This window comes from Agelaius tricolor, unplaced genomic scaffold (assembly GCF_023055355.1).
Source record: "Agelaius tricolor isolate 1412-34295 unplaced genomic scaffold, bAgeTri1.0.p SCAF_9, whole genome shotgun sequence".
Lineage (NCBI taxonomy): Eukaryota > Metazoa > Chordata > Aves > Passeriformes > Icteridae > Agelaius > Agelaius tricolor.
In genome coordinates, this window is record NW_027269269.1 from 3895948 (window position 1) to 3910640 (window position 14693).

Genomic DNA, 14693 nt, shown 5'->3' on the forward strand with positions numbered 1-14693 from the left:
CTGTTTTTGTGGTGGTTCCCATGGTGAATGAAATGTGTTGTTAAAACACTTCCACCTGCCTGTCCAACTTAGAGAAGATCAGTTTCTTCATTTTAGGTAATGTCTGTTGATCAGTTTTGGAGGTATGCATATGGCATACTGACTTTCATATACTTCTGTATACTGCAAATGTAACAGAAGTTGTGAAATACTTCACACATTCAGCTGTCCATTACAATTTCTTGCTTATTTTTTCATTGATGTTATTAAGTTACTGTAAATAAAGTTACTCAAGAAAATTTTAAAGACAAAATATTTGATGTTTTTACTTGATGCTTTTTCAGCAAATAGAACTCTTATTTGTCCCCCTTTTTCCACTTTGCTTTTTTATCCTAGTATTTTATTTCAGAATATACATAATATGTGGGTTTGAATCTGTGTGCTTCATAAACATGTATATGCAGAAGAGAGGGAGAGAATAATTACTTCTTAACAATTAAAAAAAAAAAGCTTTAAATGGGGCATCATTAGGGTCTGTTTTCCTTGTGAGGATTGTATCATTGCTATTTGTTTGAAGCCTATGTTTTAGAGGTTTGGTTTAGGGAGCTGCCCTTTAGTCTCAGACTGGAGTTTGAAATGAATAGTATTGAAACTTTCATTTTGTGATAGACTTTTTCTCTTGGAGCAGATGTTCATAATGGTGGGACTCTTTTCTCTCCAGCATTAGGCCCTGGCAACACCAAGGCTGGCAGCAGGTCCATGGCCAGAGTATGTCAGAACAGGAAGTGTACACTAGAGCCAAAAACTTCTGTGCCTGTGTGTAGCTGTCATTAGGGATCATCACTGGCTATAAAAGAGTTAAAGCCACTGCTGCCCTGGAATACTGTCCTGCTACTTAAAAAGCAGTAGTCCTTTAGAAATTGCTACTTTTGAGCATCAAGTAATTGGAATTGTGGCATAACTGTTGCAAAGACTTAGCCCCAAGATTTATTTCATCTAGATATGAAACAGCTCATTGATGTCAACATCAAGACTGCTATTTCACCTTTTTTAATTTAAATATTTGTAATGTAGGATTTTCACAGATGATTCTGGAAATACAAGATTTTACAATAATAGGCCTTGAGTTAATTTTAAGAAATTATTGTTTCCAGTAATTGTTTAGTATTTTTTTAAAATCTGAAATTAGGTGCACAGCAGCATAATACACAGCATAATTATAATAATAATCTTTTTATTTACTTGTTTGCTTTTAGGCCGTTTTGGACAAACAACTCCACCACTTGTTGATTTTCTAAAGGATATATTAAGAAGATATCCAGAGGGAGGACAGATTCTTAAGGTAGACAATAAATAGTATTTTTAACAGTTATTTAATGTGCATGACATAATGCTGAAGTTTAACACTTCCCAGCAAATCTTGTGGTTGTTTTATCTTAGATTCACTGTACTACAGAAGATATAAGTGTCCATTTCTGTGGACAAGGGAAAATGAGTTGTGTGCTTTGTGTGGTTTTTAGTAGGTTTTTTTTTTTTCTTTGAGGATGGCAGTTTGTTTGTTTTTTTTTAAAGAGCATCTGGGGTGATTAGTTGGATGTTAAACTTCTAATACAGCATACTTCATCACATGGGTGGTAGTAACTTAATTTTATTTGTGTATGGGAATACTAGGTTCTAACTAATGGGATTTGATACAGATATATCTTATCTATCTATACATGCCTACGTCCAAAACACCCAAATACAAATGTTGACAGATGATGACAGTTCCTATCTGTTGTCTTGTTTGCAACCATGGAACTAGAACCTGATTATGCTTAGTGGGAATGCCCAAGATAAGCGTGACTTCAACTGTTTTGGCAAATTGCCTCCTGGGTATGTTCTGAGCAGTGTCTGTATGTAGGAGGGGTGCTTACATTTTTATTAATTCTCAGTACTAGTTGCATCTGTAAAATGCATTTGAATTAAGAAGGGTTCAAATTTCCTCAATATTTTAAACCCAAACTTTCATTCCAATATGAATAAATAAGGAAACGTCCTTAGAAATCAGATAGGTAAATCTAAAAGTAGAAATGATGCTGTTTTTGTAGTTTACAATTTAGGGTTAACAGATTGTTAGAGAGAGATTACTACCAGGAGTTTTGCTGATACCTTAAAATTTATTTCAGTGTTTTGAATCTTCAGATACAATGGTGTTGCTGCTGAATGTAGTAGTTACCTTCTTGTGCTACAGCATGACTGCAAGTCTGACTTCATGGTGATTGCCCTACTTAGTATTTAATATTTCCGGAAACTTTAGGCTATCTTACTAGCCTAGTGTCTTCATGAAAGACTGTCATGATTGTTCTTTTAGAAGCAGAACTGCATATAAATATCTTGTAAAGATTCTTTAAACATCTGTTATTTATGCTTAACTGTAGGTGTATTTCTTGCTATCTCATAATACTTCAAAACTATGTAGAAGTAACAATATAATATGCATTATAGACTGAACATACTGTCAAAAACTGCAAAATAAAAGGGTTATAATTTTGGAACCAGATATTAGGTAACAGTGAGCTTATTTTAGTCTCAACAGTATACTTGAATGCAACCTAATCTGAAATACTGATTGCTAGTTGATGTGTTTTTTAAGTAGAAATTCATCTTGCTATCAAGTCTTTTATGTATAACTGAATGAAATTAAAGTATGTGAATACATTGCATGTGATGTATCTGCGTTGCTTTTCAATTCAGCTGAAATACTTGCTTATGCCAAGCTTGCACACACCCACATAAGCATACACACGTGTTTATGTGTCTGGAGCCCTGATACACTGTGATGATTCAGTGTAAATAGACCATTGTGTGAGGCTGTAATCCCCTAGGTATTTATAATCACGCTTACGTGTCTACTGTTGATGAAAACAGGACTAGATAGGCATATTTTATTAATGGTCATGTTTACAGAACTGCTTTACTGACATTTGAGTTTTCTGTAGCTCTCACCACTGATACTACTATTTAGCAAATACTCAGTCTTAATATAAGCCTCTTTCTAGTCTGTGGGTTTCATTCAACTGTGGGCTGCTGCTCTGTTGGTTCATGACTTAGGGAGCCACTGGTCAGAACTGTTTTGCAGCCCTTTGCTGCAGGGGTGTTAGAGGCATGAGCACCATGGCCCAGGAATGGTTGTTTCATACTGTGAAATGTAAACCTCAGCCTAATTCAGTTGATGTAAAGAAGAGTGCTGTGCATTACCCATTTGTGCCTCATTGTTGTTGGACACCTGTTTGTAAGGACTTACCTAACACACTTTGATAAATATAAAATTCTTTTTTCTTCTTCTCACATTTGCCTTGTTTTGAGACTTTTACAGCTCTGATTCTTAGGATAATATACTAGTAATAGTTTGATAGCTTATTTCTCAACTTTGTATAACTGCTTTCTTATGATATTTGAGCTCCATATTCAAATCATTTTTATAGTATTTGTCTGAATATTTGTTTATAAGAAAACCTATTCTCATGTATAAACTGGATAAAACCATTTTGGTTGAAACGTATAAAAACAGTTATTCTTGAGAAATTTGCTTGTTATTTTCTACTGTATAAGTTCAAAAGCCATTGCTAGAATATGTATTACTGCATTATACTTTGTTTTGTTTTATTTTTTCTGCCTCAGGAGCTGATACAGAATGCAGAAGATGCTGGTGCCACAGAGGTTAGGTTTCTATATGATGAAACTCAGTATGGAACAGAAACATTATGGTCAAAGGACATGGCACAATATCAGGGTAAGTATAAGTTTTATTAAATTTGGCCATTATTTTTCCATATGCATGTTGTTTGGGGTTAGCTGTCCTGGCTATGTCCCCTCTGAGCTCCTTAGCAGCCCCAGCCCACTCACTGTCTGGGCCACATGAGAAGCAGAAAAGGCCTTGGCTCTGCATAAGCCCTGCTCAGTGATAACTAAAACAGCTCTGTGTTATTGTCACTGTCTCCAGCACAAATCCAAAACACAGCCCCCAGCTACCATGAAGCCCAAGCCAGCACACCAGTTTTTAAAGTAAAAATTACCCGTGCCCTTTACATTTCAGCATTCTCCAGGCAGTTCAGTTTTCTTCCCCATCCCATTTTTCCCTTGACTGTACACCCAGCTTTGCTCCATGTTGTCTGTATATTGCAAATCCAGCTTCTTGAAACTTTGGTTTTTTACATCATTTACTATGGCTTTGTGAGATAAAGGACAATTATGTATTTAATAATTATTATTAATATTACATTTAAAATTAGTTTGCATAGTCATCCTAAAGGCATTCAGTTGTGATTTGAAGTTTCAATGACAGATGATCCACTACTTCTTTCTTCCGGCTTTTTTTCAGTTGTTAATCAGCCTTATTATGTCTTCTAATATGAATTTGTCTTACTTTCTAGACACAGGTTATTGTTTTATCTTGCCTTATATTCCCTTCCAGTAGAGGTGTCTTCAGTCTGTGACTAGTACATTTTTCAAACATCTTTTTGATAGTCTGAACAGATTGAGTTTAAGCCTTGTGCCACATGACACTTCTTTCAGAAGTTTTGTTGTTTTCTGCTTTTTGTCCAGTTTTTCAGAATCATTCTTTTAAAATGAGGATGTAAGAATTAAATAACACATCAGAATATAAATCTAAGTACCATTTATAGAGGTAAATTAATCTCATTGCTTTTGCTTTTGCATTTTGCATTTTTTTTCATTACCAGGCATAATTTGTTGTCAGCTTAGAGTCATAGCTTCCCCATTAAATTTGCACATGCATATACTTCAAAGAAATGCTTTCTCAGGTCTGTGAGTTCCTTTCCTAGAAATTTTAAACATTAAATAGTTTTCTTCTTCTTTCCTCTTTTTAACTCTTGCCTGTTTATTATAGGGCCAGCATTTTATGCATATAATGATGCAATTTTCACCCCTGAGGACTGGCATGGTATACAGGAAATAGCAAGAAGCAGGAAGAAGGATGATCCCCTGAAAGTTGGAAGATTTGGAATTGGCTTTAATTCAGTTTATCATATAACAGGTAATCTTAGTAGTTATTTTAAAATGAAAGTGTTGAATTTTAAAATAGTTAAATTACTTTAGCTATTCATAAACATTTAATATTTTCTCTATAATGTGTTTTAAAATTACTTCATGGCTAGATTTTCTTATGAAGCATTCCTGTTTTTCTGTAATCCTATAAGGTATCTGTTTGATTTTGAAGGTTTTTGAAGATATTTCTATTAACATAATCATGTACTTAGTCCTTTACATTGAAATGAACATTTCTTTACATTGGTGTTTCAATTATACACTGCTGTTCATTTTATAGAGACTCATAATACAGGATAGGTATCCAAGTAGAAGTGTGAAAGTTCTACTCACTAGACCGAAAGTCTTCTGCAGGTTCTTTGGATAGTAGTGATTTTTATTTATTGCTAGAAAAGATATGTAATAGAGGCATATGCACATTTACACTTGAAAGAGATAGAACATACTGTTTTGCAAACTCTTAATATTCAGTCTTGAAATCTGTTATTCTTCCAGAATGTTTTATTGTTGTACAGAAGAAGCATAAATAATGCTTACAGTCTCCACAGTAAAAACAATGCAGGGGGAAAAAAAAGGTAAAAATTTTTACCTTGTGAAGTGAATTTGTAAGACACATGATATTTTAAAAATATGTTTTACCTAGCTGAGCATGAATAAAATTAATACATTCTGTCATTTGATAATTCTGCGAATTTGTGCTTTTAAACGTATAGAATTACTGTGATCCAGCCTTCAAGATCTGCAAAGTATGAATCTAGTAGAACATACACGTAGTAAATTAATTAGTTGGTTTTTTTTCTTGAAAATAGTGGAAACATAAAAGTATGTAGTTGAAGGAAGTTGAAAGCAACTTCCTGTTGTTCATTGTCAGTTACAATTCAAATGGTTGAATGAGTATTTATGTATTCAGCTGCAGAATAGGTGTATGCTTGTTTCTTCCCTGTTAGTAAGCACTGAATTATGTTATCAGAATCACAGAATCATGTAGGTTGTAAAAGACCTTTAAGAACATTGAATCCAACCATAAGCCTAATGGTACCAAGTCCACTAAGCCATGTCCCTAAGGGTCACATCTTCATGTCTTGTCAATATCTCCAGGGATGGTGACTCAGCCATTTCCCTGGGGATTGTACTCAATTCATCACAGTTTTAGAATATTTTATTCTTACCTTTTAAAAATTTTTTCCTCAACACTGTATTTTTAAAGTATATTGTTTTAGGTTTATTAGTAATTGTTGGTTTTTATGGATACAGATGTCCCTAGCATCTTCAGTGGTGACCAGATTGGAATGCTTGATCCCCATCAAACCCTCTTTGGACCTCACGAGTCAGGCCAGTGTTGGAATCTAAAAGAAGACAGCAAGGAAATAAATGAACTTACGGACCAGTTTGCACCTTTCATTGGTGTATTTGGCAGCACTAAGGAAACCTTTAAGAATGGAAACTTTCCTGGTACATTTTTTCGTTTCCCACTTCGTCTGCAGCCTTCCCAACTGAGCAGCAATGTTTATGACAAACAGAAGGTCTTGGAGCTGTTTGAATCCTTCAGAGCAGATGCAGACACAGTATTGCTTTTCCTGAAGAGTGTTCAGGATGTTTCATTGCACGTGCGGGAAGCTGATGGAACAGAGAGGCTGGTTTTTAGAGTAACTGCCAGTGAGAACAAGGCCTTGAAACATGAAAGACCCAATTCTATCAAAATCCTGGGAACTGCAATAAATCAGTATTGTAAGGGAGTTCCAAGCAATAGCATAACATGTGTGACATACCATGTAAATATAGTTGTAGAAGACGAGAGTGTTAAGGACGCACAGAAAACATCTTGGTTAGTGTGTAATTGTGTGGGTGGTCGAGGAATGTGCACAGAACTGGATTCTTTAGCTGATGACTTGAAATTTGTTCCTACTATTGGAATAGCCATGTCTTTAGCGACTAACGAGGAGGAAAATGGAGCTGTAGCAGACTTTTCAGGAAGAGCATTTTGTTTTCTGCCTTTGCCTCCGGGTGAAGAAAGCAAAACTGGACTTCCAGTTCATGTTAGTGGTTTCTTTGGTCTCACAGACAACAGGAGGAGTATCAAATGGCGAGAGTTGGATCAGTGGAGAGATCCAGCAGCTTTGTGGAATGACCTTCTTGTGGTAAATATAGTGCCTAAGGCATATACCACCCTTATTTTGGAAGCTATCAAACGAATGGAGACTGAGAAGAGTTCAGATTTTCCATTGTCACCTGAAAGAATTTATAGGTTATGGCCTGATGAGAATAAAATCAGGGTACCCTGGAAACCAATAGTAGTACCTCTCTTTAAAGACCTGCTCCAGCATACAGTTATTTACTCAGTGAGTAATCAGTGGATAAAGGTGGAACAGGTGCACTTTTCTGAAATGGATGAGAGTTTGGAGTACACGCAGTCTGTTCTCAACTACCTCCAGAATTCAGGGAAGCAGATTGCTAAGGTACCAGCAAATATTGCTAGTGCAGTGCATCTTACTCTTTCTGCTGCTAAAGCTGTGAAAAAAGTGACTCCTGCTGTAGTGCGGCAAGTCCTAAGGAAATCTGGGCACAGTGGACCTGCTGAAGAAAAGCTTCATCTTTTAGAATTTGTGCTTTCTGATGGAGTCTACAGTGAACTAATTGGATTGGAGCTTTTGCCTTTACAGAATGGGAATTTTATTCCTTTTTCCTCATCCGTGTCAGAACAGGATATAGTTTACATAACCTCAGAAGAATATCCCAGGTATGCTTAATATTTGTAATACTGTGGGGAGGGTTTTTGCCAGGTTTTTTCTTTTTTTAAAATTTATATGTTAAAACAGAGCTTCAGACTCCTTTGCTTGTCAACAAACAAGGTATGCAGCAGCCTGTATTGTGATGAAATAAGGCATAGATAGAACTCAATTTTCTGTATATATGTATATATCTGTGTGCATATGCCTCATTTGAAAAGTTTGACACCCATTTGCCATTAACCCTTTATAAAAGCATTGCATGATCTACGCTTTAAGAGAATACCTCAGGGTACAATTCCAGTTCATTTTCTTTTTAGAATTACAAATAGGAGGAGATTAGCAACATGCATACTAGGAAGTTCATTAAATTAGATAATGCTAAGGGCTTTTATTAAACTTAAGCCTTGAGATTATGTCTGGCTTTTATTTTTTATCACAACACTTAATTTCAGTGAGGTAGTACTAAAAACTGGTTTCAGAAAATAAGCCGATACTATGATGAGCTGTCTTTTGCATCTGCTCTTCCTTTGCTCTCTCCAGTCCCTCTCCAATTAGTTTTTCTTCCTTGCTTATTTCCCAGCTGCATCAGTGCTCCAGTTTGGTTCTCATTTCATCAGCCACCAGAGCTTGCACTGACACTGGGGAGGGGATAGCAAAGGGCAGGCTAGCTGGAATGAATGAGCTTGGGGTCACTGGGGAGAAAGCATGACTACTGCTTTTTATGTCCGTACTGGATTATGCATGTATTAAATACTTGTTAAATCTGGACCATTCTGCACACAATGTCTAAAGACGTAAGGCTTGAAGTCACTCAGACACATCAGATGTTTCCTCTTAAAAAGTGCTACCCCTATGCATGATTACAATGAGCCCTCCTTCTCCTTTGCCTCAGAATTCCACTAATGTCCAGACCCTCAACTTGAGAGAATGTGACACTTGGCATATGTTTTGTTGCTTTTACTGCTCTATGGACTGTTTAAAAGGGAAGAAGAGGTGGGTTGGGGTGTGCCCATATAGGTATTATTAAGGTAAAAAGTGCTTCAAGTGAGGTCCTTATGTAAATTGTGTTTTGACTATACATATAGACAGCCAATCTTAAAGAAAAGTAGTTGGATGCAAGTAACTTTTCTTCTCATGTTTCTTGCAAACAATTTGCATATCTTCAAGCCTGCTGCTGTTCTATTTTTGCTATATTCTAAACAGAATCACAGAATGGGTCAGGTTGGAAGGGACCTCAGGGGGTCATCTGGTCCAACCTCCCAGCTCAAGCAGGGCCATCCCAGAGCACATGGCATAGGGTTGTGTCCAGATAGTTCTTGAGTATCTCCAGTGAGGAAGGCTCCACAACTTCTCTGGGCAATCAGTACTCATTCCAGTACTAGGTAGTTGCACAGTGCAGAAGTTCTTCCTCATACTCAGCTGGACATTCCTGTGCATCAGTTTCTGCCCATTGCCTCTTGTCCTATTGCCTGAATCCTTGGCACCACAAAAAAGAGCCTGGCTCCACCCTCATGTCACCCTCCCTTCAGATACATACAGACAAGGATGAGGTCCTCTCTCAGCTGTCTCCTCTTGAGGCTCATGAGGCCCAGCTTCCTCAGCCTTTCCTCATAAGAGAGCTACTCCAATGCCTTGATCATCTTTGTAGCCCTCTGCTGGACCCACTCCAGGAGCTCCATAAATTTAAACCCATATACAAAGACCCATAATCTTTTTTTGTTCTAAATGATTCAGATTATTTGTCAAGGGATTAAAGCTACTTGGGGCCTATGATTCTAGTGTCTTTTTCTTAAAAAAAAGTTTTTTAGCATTGACTGTGAGATTATTTATCTTTTGTTGTTCTTTCATTTTGTTAATCCTTCCAGAAGCTCAGCAAGTATATTAATACAGAAAACATTCCCATGATGAGAATAACAAATTAGAGCCCTGCTTCAGACTAGTCATAAGATACTTTTTTTGAAACTTAAGGATACCAATATTTCTTATTCAGTTCATGCTCCATTGGTAATGGACCTGGTTTGATTAGCCTTGTGAAAGTGATACAAAAGCATATTTTAACAGGCATAAAGCTCCTTGCTAGTGGTGATGAAACAGGAATTTCAAATAGTAATGCTTTCTTTGCCTCTATTCTTGTCTACATCAAGTATCTTTAATTCTAATGTTTTAAGTATGATAAATTATGCATGTTAGATGTTTCAAAACCCTTTCAGTTCAGGAGATTGGTTCTTATTCAAATTTGGACCCTGCTAAGAAGGTAAAATGAGCTCTTTGAAATTTTCTTTCTACTAACTGTGGAAGAACAAGATTCTGTGTTGGTTTATGTCTAATGAACCCACCTGCAATCAGAATTAAACTGGATATTTATTTTTGATTTCACAAAGACCAAAGCCCTGAAAGCTGATTTAGTTTTAAGTGCCAAAGTAAGAGATGGGGAGGATGAGACTGACTCTTGGCACAATAATTTTAAGTATTGACCGCAGATCTTCTGAAATCTGCAGATCTTTTCAAATCCACAGGTCTGTGTGACATTCTAGAATTATGTGTTGTAGTTTATGTAAACTTTTCAAGCAGAATTCTAAGAGACATAGAATAGTAGGTGCTATTTTTTTTGTTAGAGTACAAATAGGTGAAAGTAGTTTTTTAATCCCAGTTTTTCTATCAAAGAAAACTTCCTTAGACTTGCTTTGAAAAGTAGTTGGAAAAAGTACTTTCTTACTACTCTCTGCCTCTAAATGTATAACTTTTTTATTTGTCAGAAAATACCCATTGAAAGCCCTGGTCTGCATATGCACGATTGCTTTGCATTCTACTCTGTTCTACCATGATGGTTACCAAGCTGGTGATGTCTATACAGTAACACAAATAAATGAGGCTTTGCTTAAGTGTGGGGGGCCTCTTTTTTATTCTTTTTCTCTTTTTTCATGGTGTGCTAGATCACTCTTTCCTGGCCTGGAGGGAAGGTTACTCTCTGATGACCTGAAGCCTGAGGTCCTTGCTTCTTTGAAAGAAGCCGCCAAAAGCCGAGGTAATGTGTCTTTTGTATTTTCTTACAGAACTTTTAATGGTTCAAGCAGACTAGCTCTAATCCCAAGTTTAAAGTAATGTCTCTGGAAGTTGACTTCCCATAAATAAGACAGTAATCTAAAAAAAACCCATTAAGATATGATAGACTTCTTTGAATTGAAATGACACAAATGAAAATTATAAATGAACAAAAAGGCAAAGGAAGAAAGATTAAAATTTGTGATAACATTTAGTAAAATGTATTCAAGGATGAAGAATTTTATTCAAATAGTATTCTTCCACCTAAGACAGTCTTAATTCTGTTTTATATTTATAGTATTTGCATATGCAATAGGTGTGGCATGGTTTCAGTACTGTGGATCATCTTTTAATTCACAATTGCAAGTGATGACTTCAGTACATTTGTTTTAAACCAGGTTAAATCAGTTTAAGCATCTAGCTCGTGCATACTGTAGATCAAATAATTTCATCATGTGTTCCCTGATTCTTAATTCATGGTTTATGGTTATGTCAGTGTGGGCCTACTGAAATACTCCTAGTCATGATCAAAAGACATGGTGAAGGAGTTTGTTCTATCTGTAGATAAGATATGTCTATGTTTAACTGTCTTCACAAATTTTTTTCTGGTACCTATTCTTCTCAAAGTTCATCTGCATTTACCTTTCCACCCTTGTGTTTACCATTTGATTGATAAATTTGAAGCCTAAATCTCAGAAATATTTTCATTTAAACACAATTCACAAATCAAGCCACTTTTTAGTTCACCATATATTAATACTATTTAAAAGTAAGCGGTCCTTCAATGTCTAGAAAATGTACTTTTCAGGAAAAGATTCTTGTATCTTTTTTTGTTTTCAATTGCTTGATTCATCAGAATTCTTTCTTAGTCTGATGATGTTATTCACAGTCTTGATTTGTTTTTCTTTATATCCTTTATTATGATCTTCAGTCATTTAGTCCCTGTTTCTTCTATGTTTTGACCTTTTTTTCCCTCTTCAATCCTTTAAATCCTTCCTCTTTATTATTCTTTTGTTGAGTTCTAAAGCTCCTCCTTTCTCCATGTTTTGATCATTCCTTCATTATCAAACACAAAAGAAAAATAAGGTAATCCTGAGGCAAGATGATAAATTTTTAAACTATAGCAAAGCACTTGTGAAAAAAATAAAATAATCTATTAACTTTTTGCATAGAGTAAAACATGTAAATATTTAATATAAAATGTATTAAATATATTAAATCCATGACTTTTTTGAATATGAAGGACATCAAGTTTGAAATTATTACAAAGAAAACCCTTTTTTTAAAAAGCAGAATTTTCAAAGTCCTATCAGCATATTACATGATGGATACTGTGTCTGTTAATGCACTAGAATATGCTTAATTTTTTTTTTCTCTACTGTTAATTTCCCTCTGTGCTGTTTTTAAGGAGGATGTAAAGTACAGGGAATGTTTGTGATCTAGTATAGAACCAAAAGGAGCTACTGTTTATAGTACCTTTTAAGGAATGGATATATAAGTATCAAGACAATGACAGTGAGTTAGATGGATGAAGGTTTCCTGTAAGACAGCAATGTTAGTCTTGAAAAATGGCTGTTCTGTGTGATGAAACCTTGAGCTGATTGTTGAAATGTACTTTCCTAGACAATTTCCTCTGAGTGAATGTCACAAAGCGGTCTAAAAGCAGGCTTAAATTAAAAAACAGAGCAAAACAACCAAAACAAAATACAGTATGTGCTTGAATACATCTTAAACAGAAAATACAGAGGTGACAGAAACAGAAAAACCCCTGTATGTTATTAAACCAGTCCCTTGCTGAGTTCTAGGACATTTCTTTCCTTGCAGGCTTGGTCTCAGAACTGCAATGAAGTATTTCTACTCCTTTTAGTTACTGGGGAAATTCTAGGTCACATTTAAGTCTTGCTTTTTATTGCATTTAAGTCTCTCTCTTATTCTGGCAATTTGGATGATATTTTTCTAGGGACTTGTTCTTGGTAGTATGCCTCCCATTCATTAGAAGAACATATTTTTGTAAATAAATATGGCAAATATTCTTCTAAATGTTCTCAGAATTATTAAATAGTATTAGATAATCCTTTACAAGATTAAGGTGTCCTACTTTTCATTTTTCCTCCTCATAAATTATTCTTCACTCAATGATTCTGCATAATTGTACAACTGCACTACCATAAAATTTGTATGTAACTATAAATAATAAGTATTAGAGGGGGTTTTGACAGGTGTAGAAATCTTAATCTGTGAAAAATTTTATTTATAGAGCTGTAGAAATTACATCAGAGAGATTTCTGCTACAATTGTAGAAATAGAAACTTTTTATAATATTTCTTTGAGATGGGATGCAATTGTTTTTATTGTGTTGTTCAAAGGCAAACAGATCTGACTTTTACTCTCCTAAAATGTGAACTGTATTTGTCTAGTTAGTAACTGTTTCTATACTTAGTGTCTTAATATGTAGTTCACAGGCTGTTTTCTAAAAATGGATTTGATTATATTCTAGCCCAACAGCTTCTGTGGGGATTTTCAGGTATGGTTATTAATTGAAGATGTACTGGTTTGGACTGAAGCTTGATATTTGTGTGAATTTGGTGATTAGCTTTTCTCATTGCCCCAGCTTTCTTGTAAAAAAACTTGCCGAATAGTGCTGCCAAGACATAACAACTAACATAATTAGAAAAATATTTCTAAATACAGTTGAGGGGAAAATGCATATTGATGAAGAAAACCTTGTGATTATGTTACATGGAAATTATCAATATCTTTGTTGGTTTATTTATATATATTTAATAATTTTACCTGCAGGAAGATTTCTAGTCTTCCTAGAAAGAGGAGGTAATCCTCCTCTTTTTTAAAACCCATATTTTTAACTTCTCAAATTAAAACAATGGGGTTTAAGTTGAGCTTTTAAGTAGATTCTTATCTTCCATGGGCCCTTTCCATAAGTTTTCCTCACTTTTACAGGGCTGATGTGTTTACCTGGTTTTGTGTTCAATAGAGCTATCAGTCTGTAGCTCTGCAGGCATTAAGTGAAAGAAAAAAGATTTTTTTCTGAAGGATGTCTATAACTGCTCTCAATCTTTATTTGGACTGTTGCCTTCAAGAAGATAGTAATGTTAACTAGATGTGTGATGAAAGATCTGAAATTCAAAAAGATGTCTTGCTTTCACTTCTGTCATTATTTCACTTCTGTCATCATTTCTGATGCATTGGGAGGTAGTGATATTTTTTTATTCTGTGCTCTTTTTCTTCCAGAAGTTCTGTAGTTTTTAAGTATAAACTTTCCTAATGATAATTAAGACATGAGTGTAAAGACATATTTCTTTTAGTGAGAACATCAGTAATAAGAATATATATATAGAATATCGGTAATAAGAATAAACATATAGACTTAGTTTCAGCACTTCCTACCTGAGTCTTATTTATTGTCAGTTTTAGTTGTAAGAGCAGCTGCACCTGAACCACTTTGCTATATCTAATAAATAATCTTTCAAATCTATTTAACATTTCCAGCTATAGACAAATAAAGGATTAGATTTTTATTTACCACTAGGCAAATAAGTTGGGTAAAGAATTAACTAAAAAAAAAATAATTTGTAGTTCAGTTCTAAATCTCTAGTTGCTATATTTGCCTGAGAACGTTTGTGTTAAACTAACAAATATAATAACATACTGATAAGTTTCAAATTGTTTATATTTTCATACTAATATGGAATGTATTTTCTTTTAATTAACTCCTGAAAGTAAAGGAAGCTGGTATCTGCAGTCCTGGTTAACAAACGTTTTTTTTTCTACAAAATACAGGGTACAGATTAGACTTTTATTCCTTGTTTTCTTTTTTCTTTGTCCCCTGAAGCCATTTGCTAAGTAACTCTGCTCTGTGATTTTCACAGCTTTTCC

General features: G+C 35.0%; 1 protein-coding gene across 3 annotated transcripts in view; it reads left to right on the top strand.

Moving 5' to 3' along the window:
• The window catches only part of SACS (sacsin molecular chaperone), a 58033-nt gene that overhangs the window by 27577 nt on the left and 15763 nt on the right, over positions 1–14693 (top strand). For all 3 annotated transcript variants that reach the window (XM_071434066.1, XM_071434065.1, XM_071434067.1), the window contains 5 exons: positions 1236–1321; positions 3643–3754; positions 4871–5017; positions 6283–7765; positions 10691–10782. In XM_071434066.1, the coding sequence (XP_071290167.1) occupies positions 1236–1321; positions 3643–3754; positions 4871–5017; positions 6283–7765; positions 10691–10782 (1920 nt within the window). The remainder of the gene's footprint in view (positions 1–1235; positions 1322–3642; positions 3755–4870; positions 5018–6282; positions 7766–10690; positions 10783–14693) is intronic.